The sequence below is a fragment of the Mesoplodon mirus genome, assembly GCF_964341445.2.
Source record: "Mesoplodon mirus genome assembly, chromosome: 10".
Lineage (NCBI taxonomy): Eukaryota > Metazoa > Chordata > Mammalia > Artiodactyla > Ziphiidae > Mesoplodon > Mesoplodon mirus.
Genome location: NC_138986.1, coordinates 63,991,004 through 64,010,608, shown reverse-complemented (window position 1 = coordinate 64,010,608; position 19,605 = coordinate 63,991,004). Strand labels below are relative to the sequence as shown.

The 19,605-nt window shown below is 33.7% G+C and overlaps 1 protein-coding gene across 4 annotated transcripts in view; it reads right to left on the bottom strand.

Annotated features, from left to right (window-relative positions):
* The window catches only part of EPHA7 (EPH receptor A7), a 165,021-nt gene that overhangs the window by 90,520 nt on the left and 54,896 nt on the right, over positions 1-19,605 (bottom strand). For all 4 annotated transcript variants that reach the window (XM_082634292.1, XM_082634293.1, XM_082634294.1 and 1 more), the window contains exons 4-5: positions 15,844-15,999; positions 14,689-15,024 (exon numbers count right to left, since the gene is read on the bottom strand). In XM_082634292.1, coding sequence (XP_082490418.1) covers positions 14,689-15,024; positions 15,844-15,999 — 492 coding nt within the window. The remainder of the gene's footprint in view (positions 1-14,688; positions 15,025-15,843; positions 16,000-19,605) is intronic.

The following is a 19,605-nucleotide window of genomic DNA, read 5'->3' as shown; positions in this document are numbered from 1 at the left end:
GCAGGTTGATACAGATGTTAGCTACAGTTAACAACTGAGCACAGCTCCCCACATAACAAAATTACATACAGATTGGCTATACCTAAAAGTGAAGGCTTTCATGATTACAGTAATCTATAGGCCTCATTAAAGATGGAAGTGTACTTTTGATGTCAAATATAGTTTAATCACAATATCTAAGGAAAAAAAAAAAACTTTCTGAGTCACGGTTCCAGGATTTGGAAGGCCCCAGATCTCTTTCAGGGTCTGCCTGGTTAAAATGACCCAAAGCCCATTCAAGCACACATAATTCAAGAGGCCTGCCTGCCAGCAATAAAGGCCGAAATTGGATACTTGGCGAGATTAATTACCTAGATAGGGCTTGATAATGCAAGTCAAATGGGAATGTAATTAAAGTGCACCTTCCATGAAAATTATTCATTGCTGATGGATCAGGTGACAGATAAATCAAAAGGCATTTTAAAAAAGACTACAGGTTAACTTGAAGCAGGTCTTTCCTCTTTATAAAACTCTGTAATTGCAGGTGTGGAATTCACTCTTGCTGGCCTATCCTCATCATGATACCATAAGACAAAAAGATAGATTGTAATGCAACCTATTAGAAACAGAAGCCAATAGAAAAACTATTAGGATCATAGTTACAAACAAAAGGTCAGCTAGACTGGAACCAGCTGGCTGGCAGCTTTCAGAAGAGAATATCATCCTATGTTCATACTGTAATAGGGAGGCAACTATAAAAGAACAAGTGATGAATTAATAAACTGACAAGGACTAGCACTAGCACCTCAGGGTGCAATTCTATAGATGAAAGGCTTGCTGGGGTAATCAAACAGAGTTATAAAGTAGATAAACTGAATGGCATAAAACATATTTTACATCATTATTATTTAAAGTCTTCCTGGATGTGTTGTTAATTCTTTACTGCCAATACATTTATTTACAGTACACACATACAGTACAGTACAGTAAGAACAATTTAAAAACTGTTTTATAGCAACATCAGGGTAACTTCAGTTACCTAGAGGGATATTACATCTAATTTCTATGTTGCGTTCTTTCAGGTATGTTTATTACACACCTAACAGAAGATAGATGAAGCAAGATGTCCAGTTAAATGATAGTTATTGGAAAATATGGTTTTACATGTTACTCATTTGTTTAACTAATGAACACATCTTGCTTTTACTGACCTGTATAAAGAAAACGCATAATAGTTTTCTTGTCTACAAAAACAAACTTAATGCTGAACAAGGAAACCATGTCATCTAGTAGACTGCATACGAAATTCACAAAAACAACAAATCACTGTCTCATAAAAAATAAAAAAGAGCATAAAAGTTGAAAGATTTTTGATGTATGAAAATCTTTAAATAATAATGTAAATATTGATTTACTATTAAAAACCCTCAAATAATTATGTAGCTTTCATAGGCAAAGACACAATAAGATTTTAGATATGTAAATTTGATACACAGGGCCTATTTTTGTTTGAAGTGCTAGAGGTGAACATATAAAAATACATCTGTCAGAGAACTATCCGTTTATAGTCCTCCGTTCCTGAAGGTTACTGATTAAAATTGAAGACAGGCATGGTAAACATCCAATGCATTTTATCAGGAGACACTGTTCTTTATGTTCCCTGCAGGTTCCAGTTAGTAACTTAATCCCAGCCAAACTATAAAGTAAACTGTTCATGATTTGTCAGACTAGCTGATGCTTGTCCAGAAAAATGGTCTGAAAAAAGAGTCACCAGGACACTATAATTAAGATCCATTCATCCATTTCATCCCTGGATTGAAGAAAATAATGAAACATCAAAGTAGTCAGACAGCAGTCTAAAGGAGGTCAGTTAGTATCTTTTCAAACATAACACCAGTATTTAATGCAGCAGGTGCACGAGAAGTGACTTACAAATCATAATAATTCCCAAGGTTTGGTGAAATAGCATCATGGCTTTCTGTTTGTTGTTTATGCAATTTTTAAAGATAAAGGAAATGTGACTCAAAATAAAAGGTGAAGGCCCCTTAGTATTATAATACAGAAAAATAGCAAGAATAAAGTTTCCAAACTTTTAGGTAGTTCTCCTACATTTTTATAGATGAACACATGATATGGAGCATAATTTAAAATGTCTGAGGAAAGCAAAGAAACTACGGAGAAAAAGAACTAAGGAAACAAAAAGCATAACATAAAATGTAACTATACCTATATATACTTAATTTTATATGAAGAAAAAATATATTAGTATAATAATTAAGAATTAAGCAACATTTTATATTAAGAATGTAAATGCATAGTTTATCTTAACAGAATTAACATCTTTTTTCTTATGACCTCTATTTCTGAAATTATCGAGTTCTCAACAATGAAATATATGTGAGGCAAAATCTGGGTTCTTAGTGACGTCAGGGATGTGTGAAAACAGGATGAGATGTCAAAACAAGGAGAAAACAAGGTTTCGATAATGTATTAGAAAAGAACAAAGGCAGTCTTTTTTTCAAACAAAATTCAGACTCATAATCTATCTTAGAATCTTTACCAGTCTGATAAATGTTGTATGAAATCAGCATAAAAAGTAATTACATTTCAATTCAGCCAACACTGAGCACTTATGCCCCATATGTCATAGTGTGAGGCTTTGTTTTGAACCATGACAAATATGATCATGACATTCTCTACCCCAAGTTGTCTATCAAAATTGTCTCATGGTTTGAAACTGTTAAATTCAATGGACTTTCTTCTGTCTCCATTCTATTGACCTCCTGTGACATTTGATTCTATGATCAACTGACTCAGGAAATTTTCCTTCTTTGGTGACTGTGACAGCCCTCCTATCCAAATGGTCTGGGTACTCCTTTTTGATTTTTGTCATGTGCTTTGGATATTCTGCCAGTTTTCTCTCAAACTTTTAAATTCTAGCTCCACCTCCTCTTTCCCCCAAAAGGCTATTCATTAACTCACCATCTATGATTATCATTCCCAAACCTATAACTTTTAAGTCTCACCAACATCCTAAAATCCATTCATTTAGGAATGCATATATGCTCATAAAATATATGAAGTTAAAACATACATATAGTTATAACTGTCCATATACATGTCTGTAGATACATCAGATCACATGTAACAGCCTAATGTAACCGGAGCTAAGGGTGTTGTGTTTAAGAGTATTAGCAACATTTGAATAACCTATACAATAGGGATATGGCTTAACCAGTATCCTCGCATTTGTTATCATATAATACATGACTGCCATTATGAATGCTATGCTCAGTGTTCTGCATCTTTCTATATGCTGAGGTTATGGTCAAATATTATTAAAATTTGGGACAATAATTATCTGATGTCAACATGCCGTGGATAATTAAGAACTGTGTGCGTTAAAGTTACACTAATTGTTTTTCATGGAACTTCTCTAGTCCTTGTGTCTTAAGACAAGGCAAGCAACCACAGGACTGCATTCACATCTCTTCCCCGTGCTTTGTCACAGAGCATATATCATGCACTCTGCCTTCTCCCTGATTATTTTGTTAAGTTGCAGCAATTATCTCTCCCTTTGTGACTGACTCCTTTGTAAATGGAGTGCAGGAAATTTGGATAATTTTTCCTGGGTTTTTACCTCTTAATCCTTGTTTCTTGCTTACAATAGCATAAAGGGAACCAAAGCCATAAAACAGTTTGAATTGAAACAAGTAGCAATCAGGCTTTTGCCGTAGTAATTGACAGATGTGAAAAGCAAGATCTTGATAGTGTTCCCTCCTTCACCCTATAACTTAGACCGGTTGGTTAAAACTGTTAATGATTCTCTTGGATCAATGTCTTTTCCTTGTAGCTCTAATTTACTGCATTGGTTGATTAGTACAGATGTTCTTGTGGATGGTTCTGCATCATTCCACCAGGTTGCTTGTCTGAATCAAATTTGCTTCAATTCATCACCAGCGAAGCAAGGAATAAAATAATCAACATTTACTCTCTTTTAACACTGGTACTGAAAACAGAACAACTAAATGCTTGTCAATTTAAAAACTATCTCCTACCTGTCTCAAAGCTATGTCCCTCAGCTCATCCAAGGCTTAAAATGATGTGTATAGTTGGGTGTAGCACAGTGTAGGAGATGGGACTGGGTGGAACCTAAATATGTACTTCAAATCCATTTTTTTAAATTGAGGTATAATTGACATACAATATTATATTAGTTTCACTGAATGTTTATCGTCAATATCATCATCATCATCACCGCTACCAATTCACATTATATATACTTGTCTATACATGAATAATGTATGAATTACCATCCACTGACTTTTCATTCTCCGAAATGCAGCTTATTGATTTCTTGCTCTTAAATGAAGTTTTTCTGAAACTGTGCCTGTCTTCATAATGCTATTCCTTTGGGACAATGGTTATGACAGTTTGCTCTATAAGAACTAAGCAAACAACTCACAGATCAAAACCTTTTTGTATTGTGGAACACCACCAAGTAAATCAGGTAACCAGTTTTGGTCAACTAAGGATCAACCAAAAATCACTTCTTGATTCAATTCATATTGAAAATCTTTCACAAACATGTTAGTTTGTATTCTTAGCAGAGTAATCTTACTATACTACATACATTTTGCTGTTTTATTCTTTATGATTATGTAATACCCTCAGAAAAAGAGAATGGTTTCAATATATATTGACCCAGGACTGTAACCTGAAAAAAATTTGCATATTTTACATCAGTCCCTACTGTTAACTTGTTTTTTGTATCTTTTTCTCCCTAAAAGTAAAGAGCAGTTGGTCTGGTTAGTCACATTTCAGTTAAAACAGATTTTCTATATCTCCCTTGAACAAACTTCTTGACTTTAAAAGTAAAGTAGCTATTTTGTTATAAATAATATTCTAGTGGCTATATTTTCAATTATCTATAATCTCTACAAACTGCGAGTAGCAAAATGAAGGATCTTCTATTAAGGACAATGCATATATAATAAGAATTACTTTACATAATTCCATCATTATGGACTATTCCAAGATAATGATCCTAATGGGCAGTCATATTTTTTGAAGAGTCTCTTTAGAGGAAGCTTAAGTTTAACAAGTTACAAATTTAAATATCCAAAACATATAGTTATAAAATTTTTTTCACTAGAAAATCCTGAAACTGCAGTCACTTCTTAATCATGTAGAAATTGCTAGTTTAAAATTGCCAAGAATATGACAAACTTGCTCAAGCTTGAATATTCAGGGACAAAACTCATAACTTATTTTGTATTGAATGTTCTGCTACCATCAGTGTAGCACCTTCTACAATTTATGAGATAATGAATTGGCTCTGGTTTAAAAACCAGAATGTTTTTAATGTCAAAAGCAAAATATTACTATTGGTCTTTCTGGCACTTACTAATGTATTGCACTAAATAAATTTAGTACTTTTTGATGGGGCAAAATCACAGAAATGCATAAAATGCCTATAACTCCCACTCCTTGACCTATTCACAAAAACGTGTTCATGCCTTAGCTGTCCTCATGCATATGGAAAATAAATACTTTCCTTCAAAATAATAGGATGGAACTAAACTATCTCAGGGATGAGTATTTGTATTATTCTACTCAGGCTTCTATAATAAGATACCATTGGTTTGGTATTTAAAAAAAAACAAATTAGTTTTCTCAGAGTTCTGGAATCTGGAAGTCCCAGATCAAGGTCCAGTAGGGTTCAGGTTCTGATGAGGCCTCTCTATGTGGCTTGTAGATGGCCACTTTCTGGCTATGTACTCAGTGATCTCTCCTCACTGCATGTGCATGGAGAGAGAGCCAGTTCTCTGGTGTCTTTTACCGTAAGGACACTAATCCTGTAGGATCAGGGCCCCAACCTTATGACCCCATTTAACCTTAACTACCTCCTTTTAGTCCCTATCTTCAAATATAGTCACACTGAGGTTAAAGCTTCAACATAAAAATTTTGGGAAAGACACAGTTCAGTCCACAGCAGTATTATAACTGAGTTATTGCACAAATCAACTCTTTCTTCCCACTTAAATATTACCCACAAAACAGCAATTTTGAGATCAAGAGTTTAAGAAAAGATTAAGATATATTGAAATGAAAACACAAGAGATTAGAACATACTAGATTTCTTTCAAACATTAACAAAGTCTTTCCATTCAATAGTATGGAGATCAACTTGTCACCCTGACAACATAAGCATAGATAGTTCACTACAAATATTTATAAAATCAGAAAAGGGTGGATATGACAACTTACAAAGATACTGAGACTGAAGAACAAGAAGGAGGGATGAAGATGAAGGTGTGGGGTGAGAACATGGGTGCTTACAGGCATTTCCTTACATATATTTTAATCAAGAAAAATCACAGAACAGCTATGTGCTATAGTCTTAAGCAGTTACAAAACTACACAAAGGAAAAAACTATTAAAATAAGCTATAAAAAGCTGGTGTCATGTGCTTAAAATAGACAGGAATAAAGACACAGACCTACTAGAGAATGGACTTGAGGATATGGGGAGGGGGAAGGGTAAGCTGCGACAAAGTGAGAGAGTGGCATGGACATATATACACTATCAAACGTAAAATAGATAGCTAGTGGGAAGCAGCTGCATAGCACAGGGAGATCAGCTCGGTGCTTTGTGACCACCTAGAGGGGTGGGATTGGGAGGGTAGGAGGGAGGGAGATGCAAGAGGGAAGAGATATGGGAACATATGTGTATGTATAACTGATTCACTTTGGTATAAAGCAGAAACTAACACACCATTGTAAAGCAATTATACTCCAATAAAGATGTTAAAAAAAAAAGTAGTCCAAAAAGAAAAAAAATAATTTGACCTTCTGCAGGTTTTCAAAATATGAAGAATTCTAAAAGTTTTCAAAATTAAATGTGACTTGTATCTTAATATTTCATAATAAGATTATTTTAAGCTTTTGTTCTAAATCTCTACTTAAATACCAAGTTATGGATAAAAACTCAGTTTAAGATTTTAAGTATATCTATAGCTTTAAGACAAATCACAAAATTTTTATACTTCAAATCATTATCTTATATATCCATTGCATGATTTAAATAAAATTATAATGCATTTGAATTTAACTAATCCTTTATGTATTAATCTTGATAATCTTTGAAAGTCTCTTTACAGGACAATAAACAATGAATTTATGAATTTAACTCAACAAGTTTACTAAGCATGTACCCTGGGCTTAATATGTTACAGAGGCTAGAGAATAAGACCAAAGATGCCACTGTTTCTTTACACTGTGAATTCTAACAGGGAAGACAAACATTTCACACATAATATGTGAAAAATATTATAAGAAAATGCATGAGATACTTACTGTAAGATCAGATCACAAAAAGACATAATTTGCTCCCAAATTTTCAGTGTGAACTTGGGATGTGACGATACTGTGTAGGCATATCGGTCTTTACATGTAAAGTGATCAGCACATACTAAATAGTCAATAAATAGTCACTAATACTTGTTATCAGTACTTATACCACATGGTTGCATTTCCTATAATGAAAATTTTATTAAAATAGCATCCAAAAAATCTTTTATATATATTTTTTAATTACTGATCACTGAAGAAAAACTGTAAATGGATCTACATGTATATTTTCAAATTAGTGGTATCACAAAAATATTTTATAAAGAATTAAATTTCACTAACATAGTCTAAAGCTCCTACTTGCAAAGCAAATCATATAAATTTCTAAAATGTCATGCCCTTTGGTATAAATTAGCATGACTGAATTCTGCTATGCCATTCAGATACATCAGATTTATAAAAACACTAGAAACAGAAATGCATTTTTGAATGGTTTACTGTTAAAGGAATCACATTCAGTTGATTTTTCTGCTGCAGACTGCGTAAGTGTGTGTATGTATGTATGCATGTTTTAATAACATTGACACTATTTCCACACATTTTTTGTCATTGTTGGGTTTTTTTTTTTTTGCATTTATATCTTGTTACACCTTATGGCAATAACTGCTTTTAATATTACTCAGTAAATGTTCTCAAACAAGAAAATATTATTTTCTTAACATTACGTTCCCTTAAAAAATTAAGAAATCTCAAAATATATAAACTTAAATGGAACTAATTGGTTTTCCTTAAAGGACACATAATTTGATGGCCTACTATTTAAAATCATTGAAAAGAGATGATCTGAGTTAACTTATGAGAAAAATCATCACAGTTGAGTCACATTAATAAATGTGAGTGAAGATATTTCAGACAAATACAGGAAATGACTTTTGGTATTCTCTTTTTTGTAGAATTTTGCTTATGTATAATGTTATATCATATAACTCTATGATTATATTTCATTTGGAACATTATGTAAACATCACAAATCTAAGTAAAGGGAATACTGAAGCCAATCTTAATTTTGACAGAGAAATAAGATTTGAAATATGATTTCAAATATGATTTGAAAACGTAAGGGAAATTAGTCCATTAAGATATGAAGGGTTGTTTCTGAAGTTTCTTAAAGAAGGGCAATAAAATCATAGCCAGGAGGCAAATACTATAGTTACCAATGCTCCCTCTCAGAGATTATATGTGTTATTAATATCCTCGGGAAACAAAACTTCTTAGGAGGTCCCCTTTTCATTGAAGAGTAATTTATGACCAGACCATTAAATCAATCTGCAAATTCCCATGTAAAGGATTTTAGAGCTAAATTCTTTAAGATAGAAGTCCATGATAAGATTACAGAGCATAATAATTCTGAGGTAAGGGGTATACTTGATTACAATAATCTGGGTCGCCACTTTATAATTTACCATGTGACACTGGTAAGTCTAAGCTTCAACTTTTTACCTGTAAATGGTATTAATACTTGTTTTTACCAACTTTATAAATTTACTTCAAATTTGAATGATATAATATGTATATAAGTGCTATATAAATCATTCACCCCTATACAACAAAATTGATGATGAGAAAAAGAAAATAGTTCTTTTTGAGAGAGATTCTATATGATATCTTTGTAGAGAAATTAAGAAATTTTGCCTCAAAATGGCAATTTTGCTGATACTTTCTCATATTTTCAGAAAATGTTTTCTATATATCTGTCTTCCAGAGGAATCAAGGCTAAGCAGGAGAATTTTTTTTTTAAAACAAACTGCTATATGGAATACATCAAATGTTCTGTGGAAGATACACAAAAGTTTAAGATGTAAACCAGGGTCAGTTCCATAACTTTTCCGTTCAAAAACATCCAGTTCCCACTATCTCCTCCCCCCATTAGAAAGGTCTTCTTTCCTAAAAATAAACTTTCCCATTAGTTCTTCCCACAAATCTTTATTCATCCAGTTGCTACCACTTATTCTCTAAACACACTCTGAACTTTGCCCCTTGTATCCTTTGGCATGATTTAACTCTATGTAATGGATGTTATAATGGACGGTCCCCATTACCCTTGGTGAAGGAATGAAGAACATATTTGCTAGCTGCTGAGATAGCTGCGAAAAAGCAAACCTCAGTTCCCTGCCGCCCTTTAGAATTTCCTTCTCTGAAAAATGACACCTTCCTAGAGGAGCCTGCTAGAGGAGTCTGCAGCCAGTGTCTGTACGACAAAGAGGTATAAAAGCCTGCCACTATCTCTTCAACTTGGGACAATCTGAAGGTCCCTTACGGGTGGAGAGCTTGCCATGGAGTTGGCAGAGAATCCCAATGAGACTGCGTTATGGCTCAATTTCCCTTCTGCTCAGTCCTGCTCCTTTCCTTTCTCTTCAGATCGTGCTGATCCCAAGTACATGCCCTAACACAACTCCTGCAAGGAATCTGCATCAAAGTGTCTGCTTTCTAGGGAGCCCAATTTGGGAAATCATATCCTCTTTCAAGAGGTTCCAGTTTTCATCCTTAATTTCTTCCCAGTGCTTTCTGCAGCATTGTAAGTCATGGATCCCATTTAAAATGACAGTATCTGTACACATATTACTCAGCTATCAATAATTTGCAGTCAACCTTGCACTGTGCAATGTATAGTTTGTACTGTATTATGACTGTCCATTTAATTATGTACATAAGATGGGCTCTTAGAGGTCTTCTGTCCCAGACCTCTCTGTTATTTAGGAGGACTACATGAGTCCACAGACATTGTGACTCAACTTGACACACTTTCCGTGTACCTGGTACATTTTAAAAGTACCAAAATTGTATTGTTTTCAATCACTTGTAACCCTTATCATTACTTCTATTATTATCATTGTTGTAGTACAATAACACACTTACAAAAACAAAAACACTTTGTTTTTATTCTAACAAATATAACAAGTATTAAGCTAAAAGCTCAGTTTTTTTGTTTTTTTGTTTTTTGTTTTTTTTTTTTTTTTTACAATATGAGGAGTCAAGTAACATGATCCCATTTCAGGAGAAAATTCAAGTTAAAGAGGTGAAATAACTTGTCTAACATGAAGTTATCATGTCATCAAATATCAAATCCTATGCCTTTTCCATTCACATCTGAATGTTTTCACTCCCGTAAAATCACTTAACTTTTCTTGTGTGTGACTAGTTTCCTCACTAGAATTAATTACACGACATTAGGAACAGAGAAAGAATTGTGTTAGATAGTGAAGACAAAAACATAACATGATTACTGACCTGAAGAATAATGACTAAGTTTCTTAAGTCTGTTTGTGGGAAAGACCACATATTATAATTTTATATTATGTTTTCTAAAAAATTTTAAAATTATCTAATTGTCTAAATGATCCCACAGTGAAGGAAGGTGTTACAGACAGAGACAGTAATTTTCAGATGACCTGTTTTTACTAAGTTTTCTGCAGCCCATTTTGGTGTGTTAATGCACTTGATCTGTGGAAGGAATGTAGTGGCAATGATTATGTTTTCATGGTACAGGTCCACCTGAAGGCCTAGAATATGACTCACTTGTCCTCCTTCTGGCAAAACCATATCCATTCTAAAGTTCTAGATTGATTGGCATCTTTTCTGTGAGGACTCCCCTTTTTTCCACAGATGGAATGAATCATTCCTTTTTTGGGGTTCTGTATTTTGTTCCTAATTTTGTTCTATAGCATGCATCACATTATATTCAAGTGTCCTATAATTAGTTGTATAAATAAATATACATCTGCTATAGTAACAGTTCCTCATAGGATAGGACCATTCTTTGCCTTCCTATCTTCAGCATTCTGCACAGTGCTTAACATATACTACTCAGTACAGTTGGCTGGGTTAATGTTTTGAAAAGTAGCATTTAAATAGTTACCACTTCAGAACACATGTAATTACTTGGAGCCTTCCACTGTAAGGAAGAATGAAGATCATAATGCCATAAGTCAAATGCATGTGTTTTCCATCTTACATATACATATATATATGTGTGTATATATATATATATATATATGTGTGTGTATATATATATATATATATATATATATATATATCTCCAATGTACCTAAGTTTAAGCTGTGTGACTTCACCCTTAATAGGTCAGTATCATTCCTAACAAAACAGCAACAAAAAGAATACATTCCAGACACCTTGTGTAGGTAGTATGTTCCCGATAAGTAAATACAAAAACTATCTAAATATGAATATCACGTATTAGGCTTCTCTATAAACATCTCATCTTAAAGCTAATTATTGGTTTAAATAAGAACCTCAGTCTTAAGACAACTTGTGACTAGATAAAAAAAATTAATTTCTCCCTCCTGCAATGTTATAACACATAATTGTCAATCCTGGGCCTCGATTATACACCCCACCCTGGACACATGGCAATAGGTAAAGATTTTAGTGTGTTTTGCCTTGACAGGTTCATAAAGAGTTACATAAAAAGAGGATTAATCAGCATTCATTACGCTACTCACTGCAATAACATTTTTATGACAATAAAGAGTTTTCAAGTTTTCTTCAATATCTCATTTAGCAGGATAATGCAGGAAGATAGATACCATCTTATCTCCATCATACTCCTGTAGAACTTTAGCAGTCCACCCAACAGCACATACCTCATAAGTGGCAGCAGGGCTTGGGGTACAGGTCTTTAAACACCAATAACCCTACTCCTACCCTGAGGAAAGGACGAGGGGGTCTTCAATGTACTTCCATTTCCACAAACACTGGTATGGGGGGTCCTGAGCTCCAGACTCCAAACTTAATAGAAAAGGAGCTACAAAGTACACACTACCTTTCAAACACTGCCTGATGATTTTCCATCCTTACTCTCTCTTCTTGCCCAGACACATGCAGATTCTTTTTGTACTAGGCATCAGTGGATTGCTGATGAGCAATAACTGATAACTGACCAGAGATCCTTAAATTCATTATTGAAGTGACTGAAGCATAAACTAGGTGAGAGGTGATGCTGTTTGATTAACACAGAATGAGAATTTTAAGGATCATTGCAGGTTTCCATGGATAGTTATAAACATGGACAAAGTTTCAAATCATTTCCCCCTTAGAAAAAGCAAAAATATTGACGATGGGATGGGGGGAATGGGTACAAATTTAACTGAGCAATAGTCACTAACATATTCTAAATTTCCTCAGTTAAAAAATAAATTAAAACTTTTAAAATTACCGCAGTTTGCTGCCTTATTAATGCTTTTCTTTTTGAAAGCAGAAAAAGCTGAGTGTAAGTTCATGGGTTTTTAGTATTTGAGATGTAGTTGGGACCAGGCAATTGTGAATTAATATTTTAATATAAAAGTACAAACCTAGTTTGCTTTTTAACTTTATTATATTTATTCTTTTAAAAATGTTAATAGCTTTACTGAGGTATCATTTTCATACCATAAAATTTACTCATTTTAAGCACACAATTTAATAATTTTTGGTATATTTACATAGTTGTGTAATCATAGCAATCTAATTTTTGTACATTTAAATTACCTCCCCCCCAAAACTAAACAAACCTAGTTTGCTCTTAACTGGAAGAGAATCAAGGGACAAAGCCATTTTACGTAACTACTATAAGACAGTTGATTCAGGAACTTATGGAATATCTATGACCTATTTAGGCTGTGTAGTATTAACCTGAAAAATTAAACAATGAACATTTAAAGATCATGGAAACAGATCCCCAACGTGGCCTACCTGGCAAACTCTATTTGTGGTATCAGTTCAGTATCTTTAGGTTGTATTAAAAAATAAATAGAAATATCCCTTCTTTTACTTATTATCAGCAAGAATAAAGTAGTTATTCTAGCTCATCAGATCTAAGAGTTTTTATTAATGGTTCCAAAGATAGCTCTAGTGTCATAATCATGAACCTAAAATGTTTCAAACCCACCCACTGTAACGTTACAATGACAAATTTCAATATAAAGCAAAACAAGTAAAAACACCTACTAACAACAGCATTATAAAAGAATGGCAAATGGTGTAAGGGTAAATAAAATGAATCAATCCAAATATCAGTTAAATGAGTTGCTTCTTTTGTCCAATTTTTGAAGATCTAAAAATTTCTATGTGGTTTTACTTCCAGACTTCAGCTTTTATGTAAGAAATCTGATTTGCAATAGCCTTTTAAATAAACATCAAAATAAGACCTTTAGAATAGGAACCCACTAATCTGTTCAAAATGGTAAGCATGAGACTATATGTATAGGCTTCATTGTGCAGATATAATTTAAATAGGTAACATTTTATTAAAATTGGCATAGATATGAAGAATAGATTAGTCTATGTCCAGGAATTTGGGATAATATTACTGTTGACAGCTAGCCAAAGATCAAGAAGACCTTGTTATAAGCTTATTATGATGCTTACACAGCTCAGTACTCCAGTGCAGGTCCAATTTTATTAATGACGATGACATAGCACTTGGATACTCTGACTACATAGCATCATCCTTCAGCAGCAAGAATTTTCAAAAGTTTGAAAAAGCTCTCAATTTCTGGAACTTCCCCCAGTAATAATATTTTTCTAAAGGTTTAGAAAGTCTCCAATTTTTGAAGCTTCCTTCCCAATTTATATTTTCCAAAACCTACTTACCACAGCAAAGAATGACCAAGCAGGGCATCCTAAATGCCAATAAGAAAATAAGCGAAAACTGCTTTTAGGCTAAGCTACCAGTTCACAATCATCATGATTATTATATTTCTTAATTCATTTATTTTGAAAGCCTCATGTGATCTCTCAAGTACTTATTCCAATACTATAGACATCAATATGATCACAAATCTAGTGAGGAATGTAAAATTCCCTCATGCAAATTTTAAGGCAGACTGGTCACCTATTACAGATATAACATTTTATGTGGTAAAAAACTGGTTAACACCATGTGAGACGCTGAAGCCAACTCCTTCATTATTCCTAATTATCCTGTAGATTTTAATCATGAGCACGTAGCACACAAAAAGGTAAATTAAAAATGCAAGAAATATCCTACATCTTATTTTGTCCAATATTTTCCCTCTCCTCCCCTAGATCTTAATAGAGTTGGTCCTCTTAGAGCAGTCTTAATTGGTTTACAATTTATCCCCTTTTCTTTCTCCTGCCAGATCTCTGGAGGAGATGTTAATGAGTCTAGTAATGGTTTAACAGGCAACAGAAGAAATAGCAAAGAAAAGCGAAAGGTGTGAATAATCAACAAGCTGGAATAATCAAGTTCTGTAGAGCCAAGTTAACAAGATATTCAAGCGAGAGACCTCACTTATGTAGTCACATTTTTCACTTAGTCAAGACAAACACAAAAACATACCTGCTTGACCTGTGGTGACACTGACAGCCGCAAAGAGCCTCTGCGATCGACTTAAGTCAGAAACTCCATTTACAGCTTCAACTTCAAAAGTATAATTAGCGTGGGCCAGCAGGTCCATGACAGTGACGTAGTTATCCTCTAATCCAGTCTGCTGGGGCATGTAGCCAATGCTACTCCCACAGGGAATGCATTCACCCTGCTCCCAGCTGCACCGCTTACACAGTATTCTGTAGGTCACATCGTTTCTTCCCCCATTGTCTGCAGGTGGACTCCATTCCAAGCTCACTGTGGTTTGGTTGATATTGAAAATGAGGTTCTGTGGGGCAGACGGAGGCCCTTTGGAAACCAAAAATAAGCAAATAAACAAAAATAGACAAAAAACAAACAAAAATGAACTAAAGGATCCATGTGAGGCATTAATCTAGTGGCTCAATCACCATACAGAAAACTACTTGAAACGCTCTCTTGCACATAAACATTTCATTACCTTTCCTAGAGAAACTGAATAAAAGCCTTCTTGAATTCACTTGGCAAGAGGCTTTATTTATTTTCTATTTAATATGTCAAAATGAAAACAGGATAACAACTGTCTTTGTCCTTTTGCCACGGTCTTTAGCTATTTTTCTTCCAAGCTATTAAAAAAGAACAGTTAATGCACCTAAAAAAACAGTTGTGCAGTTGTTTAAAAATACTTTGCCTTTTAACCGTATAACAGAGAATACATCCATTCATTCTTAATGTGCTCAAGAATGATTTATAGTAATGTCTGGAATTGGCTTTGGATTTGAGTCTCTCAAACATTCATTAATTGAAGCACCAAGATGTAAGATTTGCCCTATTTAGTGATGGAATTTTAAGTCAGAAACCATTACTTTTTAATAACATTTCACAGCCATGCAAGACTCAAATAAGTTTTACATTTTATTTATTATTCCTATTGAATACATGTGTAAAACAAGATTAAAATGCATTTTGATCTGGCAAACATGAAAATTACACTGATGATGATGTAAGATGTATCTCTTTTATATTATTGTTTAGCCTCATCGGTTTGTGGAATGTACTCATAAATTTCATGCCTATCTCAATGATGTCACAATACTACAAACAAATGGAAGGGATTTGAAAGTCCTAATTTTACAATTATGAACTTACTTGTGCACGCCACATATGGTGGGTCAGATGGAGCCCTGTAATACCCATCATCACAGTCACACCTTGAGGAGCCTTCTTTATCAGAAAAACTGTGGGTTGGACAACGAGAGCATTGAAGATCTTGAGAGGAGGATTTGTAGAACCCACGGCCACAGGCTGGGAATGCAGAACAAAGTGAAAATAGAAACATGAGAACAAACAGACCTTCTTTAAATTTTAGTAATATTTAGCAAAGAATAAAATGTGAACTTTGGTTTCCAAATTTGCTATCACCAGACTCAATAGAAACCTAGATTCCAATAAGAAATTTCTAACATATTCTTTTTATATCTGTTGTCATGTTTCCTGGGAACTAATTATAAACCATAAGTCTCTAATTATATGAAACAAGAAGGGAAAAACATGTCCCTTATGGTAAAATTCTGTTTAGTGTATATCAATAACCCAATTGTATAATACTGTATTTTAAAACAAAATAATAAAAACCAAATGATACAGCAAACTTGCACCTGTAGTTGGCATCAGTCCAAAGTCTAGAGCCCAAAACTAAACACAAGCATAATTTATTTAGATAAAATCTCAGGAGAGCTAATTCAGGGGAACTTTGATTTCAGTAATAATTAACTTGCTTGTTGATTCACATTAACACACTTCAAAGTTATGTTTTCTTAATCTAGTATAGCTATAAATTAAGTTTTTATGTGTGAATTTGGTTCATAGTGAAAAATATTAAACTAATTTTATTACCTGACTACAAATAATAGTGATGTAAAAACTGTCATCTGAAAATGATAGAAACGTATTCCCCCTCACACCCTGCAATTTTCAGAAAACTTCAAGATATAATTTCAACCAATTTAAGCTCCAAGGCAGGCTGCTTTCCATTAAGCGAACTTCCTTGTTACTAAAAATAATGAAATGAAATCCTATGAATAGAAGAAACCTATTCTGCCTGAAATAAGGAGAAAGCCATCAACTACAAACAGGTGATAACCATTTCTCCTCTGCTGGGAGAGGTTAAGATAGTCACACTAACACAGCAACTGCTCTCAGAAAGGAATAGACATCTCTATCACCTTCCAGTGAAGTTGCCCTAACTCACTTAGAGACTACTTGTTATTAAATCAAGTAACCTGGAACTATTTACTATCTCCAGACATTTTACATATTTATCTTCAGCTAAAATTTAGCAAGCTCAATTTTCATTATCTCAACCATTTTTAAATTAATTGATGGTACTATACATTGAATATATTAAATAGATTCAATTTACCCTCCATCTTTATTAAATGAATATCTATTTAAGTTTTAGTGACCTTCAAATTTAATAGAAATTAATAAATCATACCTATAAAGAAAAATAAGTGAATATTTAACATAAATTCAATTTTAACTTTTAATGTATTAGATTCAAGTTTGTTTAATGTTCTCAACTTAAGCATTATTCAGAAGTGTAATCACATTTTCCCTCTTGGGTGGAAAAACAATCCTATCTTATTAAGATAGTATATCCTCCAGAAAAAAGTCAAGTCATTCTGTACTTTTGTTCACATGCTGAATATTTAATACATAATCTGGTACAATTGAGCACTCCAAATTATCTTTTAAGCTTCAAGAATATAAGGGTGCTTTATATGAACAAGACAGGTATTTTAGATAACTTAGAAACTTAAAGATAGGTCATATTGTGATGTTATAGATTTGTGAACAGAACTACCATCATCTCTTTGTAAATTATGATCCACTGCTGCCCTCAGAAGCCAGTCTGCCTTTAGTTGGCTTCCTCAATTCATACAAGAGGGAAGCACTCACAAACATATTAGGCAACGAAGCTTAATGCATCTTCACCTGTTCTTGTAGCAATTACTACAAATCTAAGACACAGAGAGAAAAACGAGCTCGATTTTGAAATAATATGAAACAAAATAACACTTTAAAATGTTTCTAAAGATACAATCTTGCCACATAAAAGAATGGTTAACTGGTAGGATAAAGGATTTAGCATGGATTTCTCAGGCTGGAAATTCCTTTCTTTAAGTATGCACTGCATCTTGCCCCATATATTATCCGTAATTCAGTGATCAGATAGAACATCCGTAACACAGAAAAGGCAATGCTTTACTCACAACCTGCAGCTTGATAACATTAAGGCCCAGAGAATTAACAAAGAAAAAGAGAGAGAGAGACAGAGAGAAGAGATGTATGCTGAGAGTCTTTTATGATATTATGTGTATTTACTCACTTTTTACAGGGACAGGAGTTGGGGAGCAAGGAAATGGGGGAGGAATGGCAACACGATTTAACATCCACTAGGTAAGGCTTCCAGAACTGTAGGCAGCAAACTACCTAGTGCAATCTCTCGCAATTCTCACCCTCCTGTTGCTAATAAAGGCTTCTAACCAAAGGCTTACTTCCACTTTTCCCACAAATAAGCAGGTCCATTTCTTGCTCCACTTACATGGCTTGTAGAATGTATACAGTACCTAATGTAGAGAAATTTAAAACCCTTATCATTCAACTTTCAAATTTCATTAAATTCTGTTATCATTTTAGCAGATGGGAAAACAGATTTGAAGCAAAATTAACCTGAGTTCTTCAAATAATTCTGTTTGTCTAGGCTAAAACTGGATTTAGAACACAGGACTGCTGAGACTCAACCATATGCTATTGCACCAGCCTTGACTGCTGAATGAGCCAAAGTCTGGCATCTGTTCAATGGGTCTCGAAGCTTTAGCAACCCCCAAAATGAATTTTCAATGGGCCCCTATTGCCTTTTATTATACCCTTTGACTAATTTAAAGCTATTATTTTAACTTAGAAAACGCTGAAATAATATCCTAGTACACCTTACAGAAGAGATATTAAATAGATCTCCTCAATTTCACCATGAATTTTGGCATTGTAGATGCCTGCAAAATGATGGAGTACATGTATGGCCATCATTAAATAGATAATGAGAGAAGCAATCTCGAAAAAATGTGGTCATAAAAGTCTTAACATTTTTTCTTTGAAGGACTATTCTGTTTCAGTTCAGCTAATATTGAAAGTAATAAGTTGTAACAAGAGAGTTTTCACTTAACATCTAAGGAAGCTATTAATTTAGATTTATTAAAAATAAGTACAAAATCTTGGGAGCTATGGTGCGAAGAGTAAAGCCAAGAACCCGAGAAGACATAACCTGTATCTCTCAAGACAGTAGTGAGCAATTGCGTAGTAAAATGTTTAGGAAGGAAGTAACAGATGCTCATAAAATTAAAATTTTAGATGAGATATCTAGATGAAATAGCTTGAGTAAAATACTGTGAGAGAAACTGGAGTGTAGTGATATACCTGAGATTTAATCACTTAAGGAAGACTTAGATGAGCCCTCCAGCTGCTCCCAAAAGCGTACATGGAAATAAGGGCAATTTCTTCTCTCTATAAATGCAGCTGGTTTTCCAAAAAGGTACTAGTAAAAAAGTTTTTCATGGTAAATGCCTTCTGAAACCTCAATCAAAGATAAATTTCCTTTATACATAATGATGAAGTATATAAAAATAACTTTCTAGGAATCGTGCAATAGCAGTTTTAAAACTTTTTTCTTCCTTTGCTTTATTTCTCAATTTGTTCAACAGCATTTGAACTTAAAGCAAACTTTAATTAATATACTGTATGCACTATGGTAAAATTAGTTACAATAAGAAACATACCATTTTAATCTCCTGCCTTTCGATGACTGTGTTTTTTTAACTGAACTTTGTTTTTAGGTAATATTTCACTGGA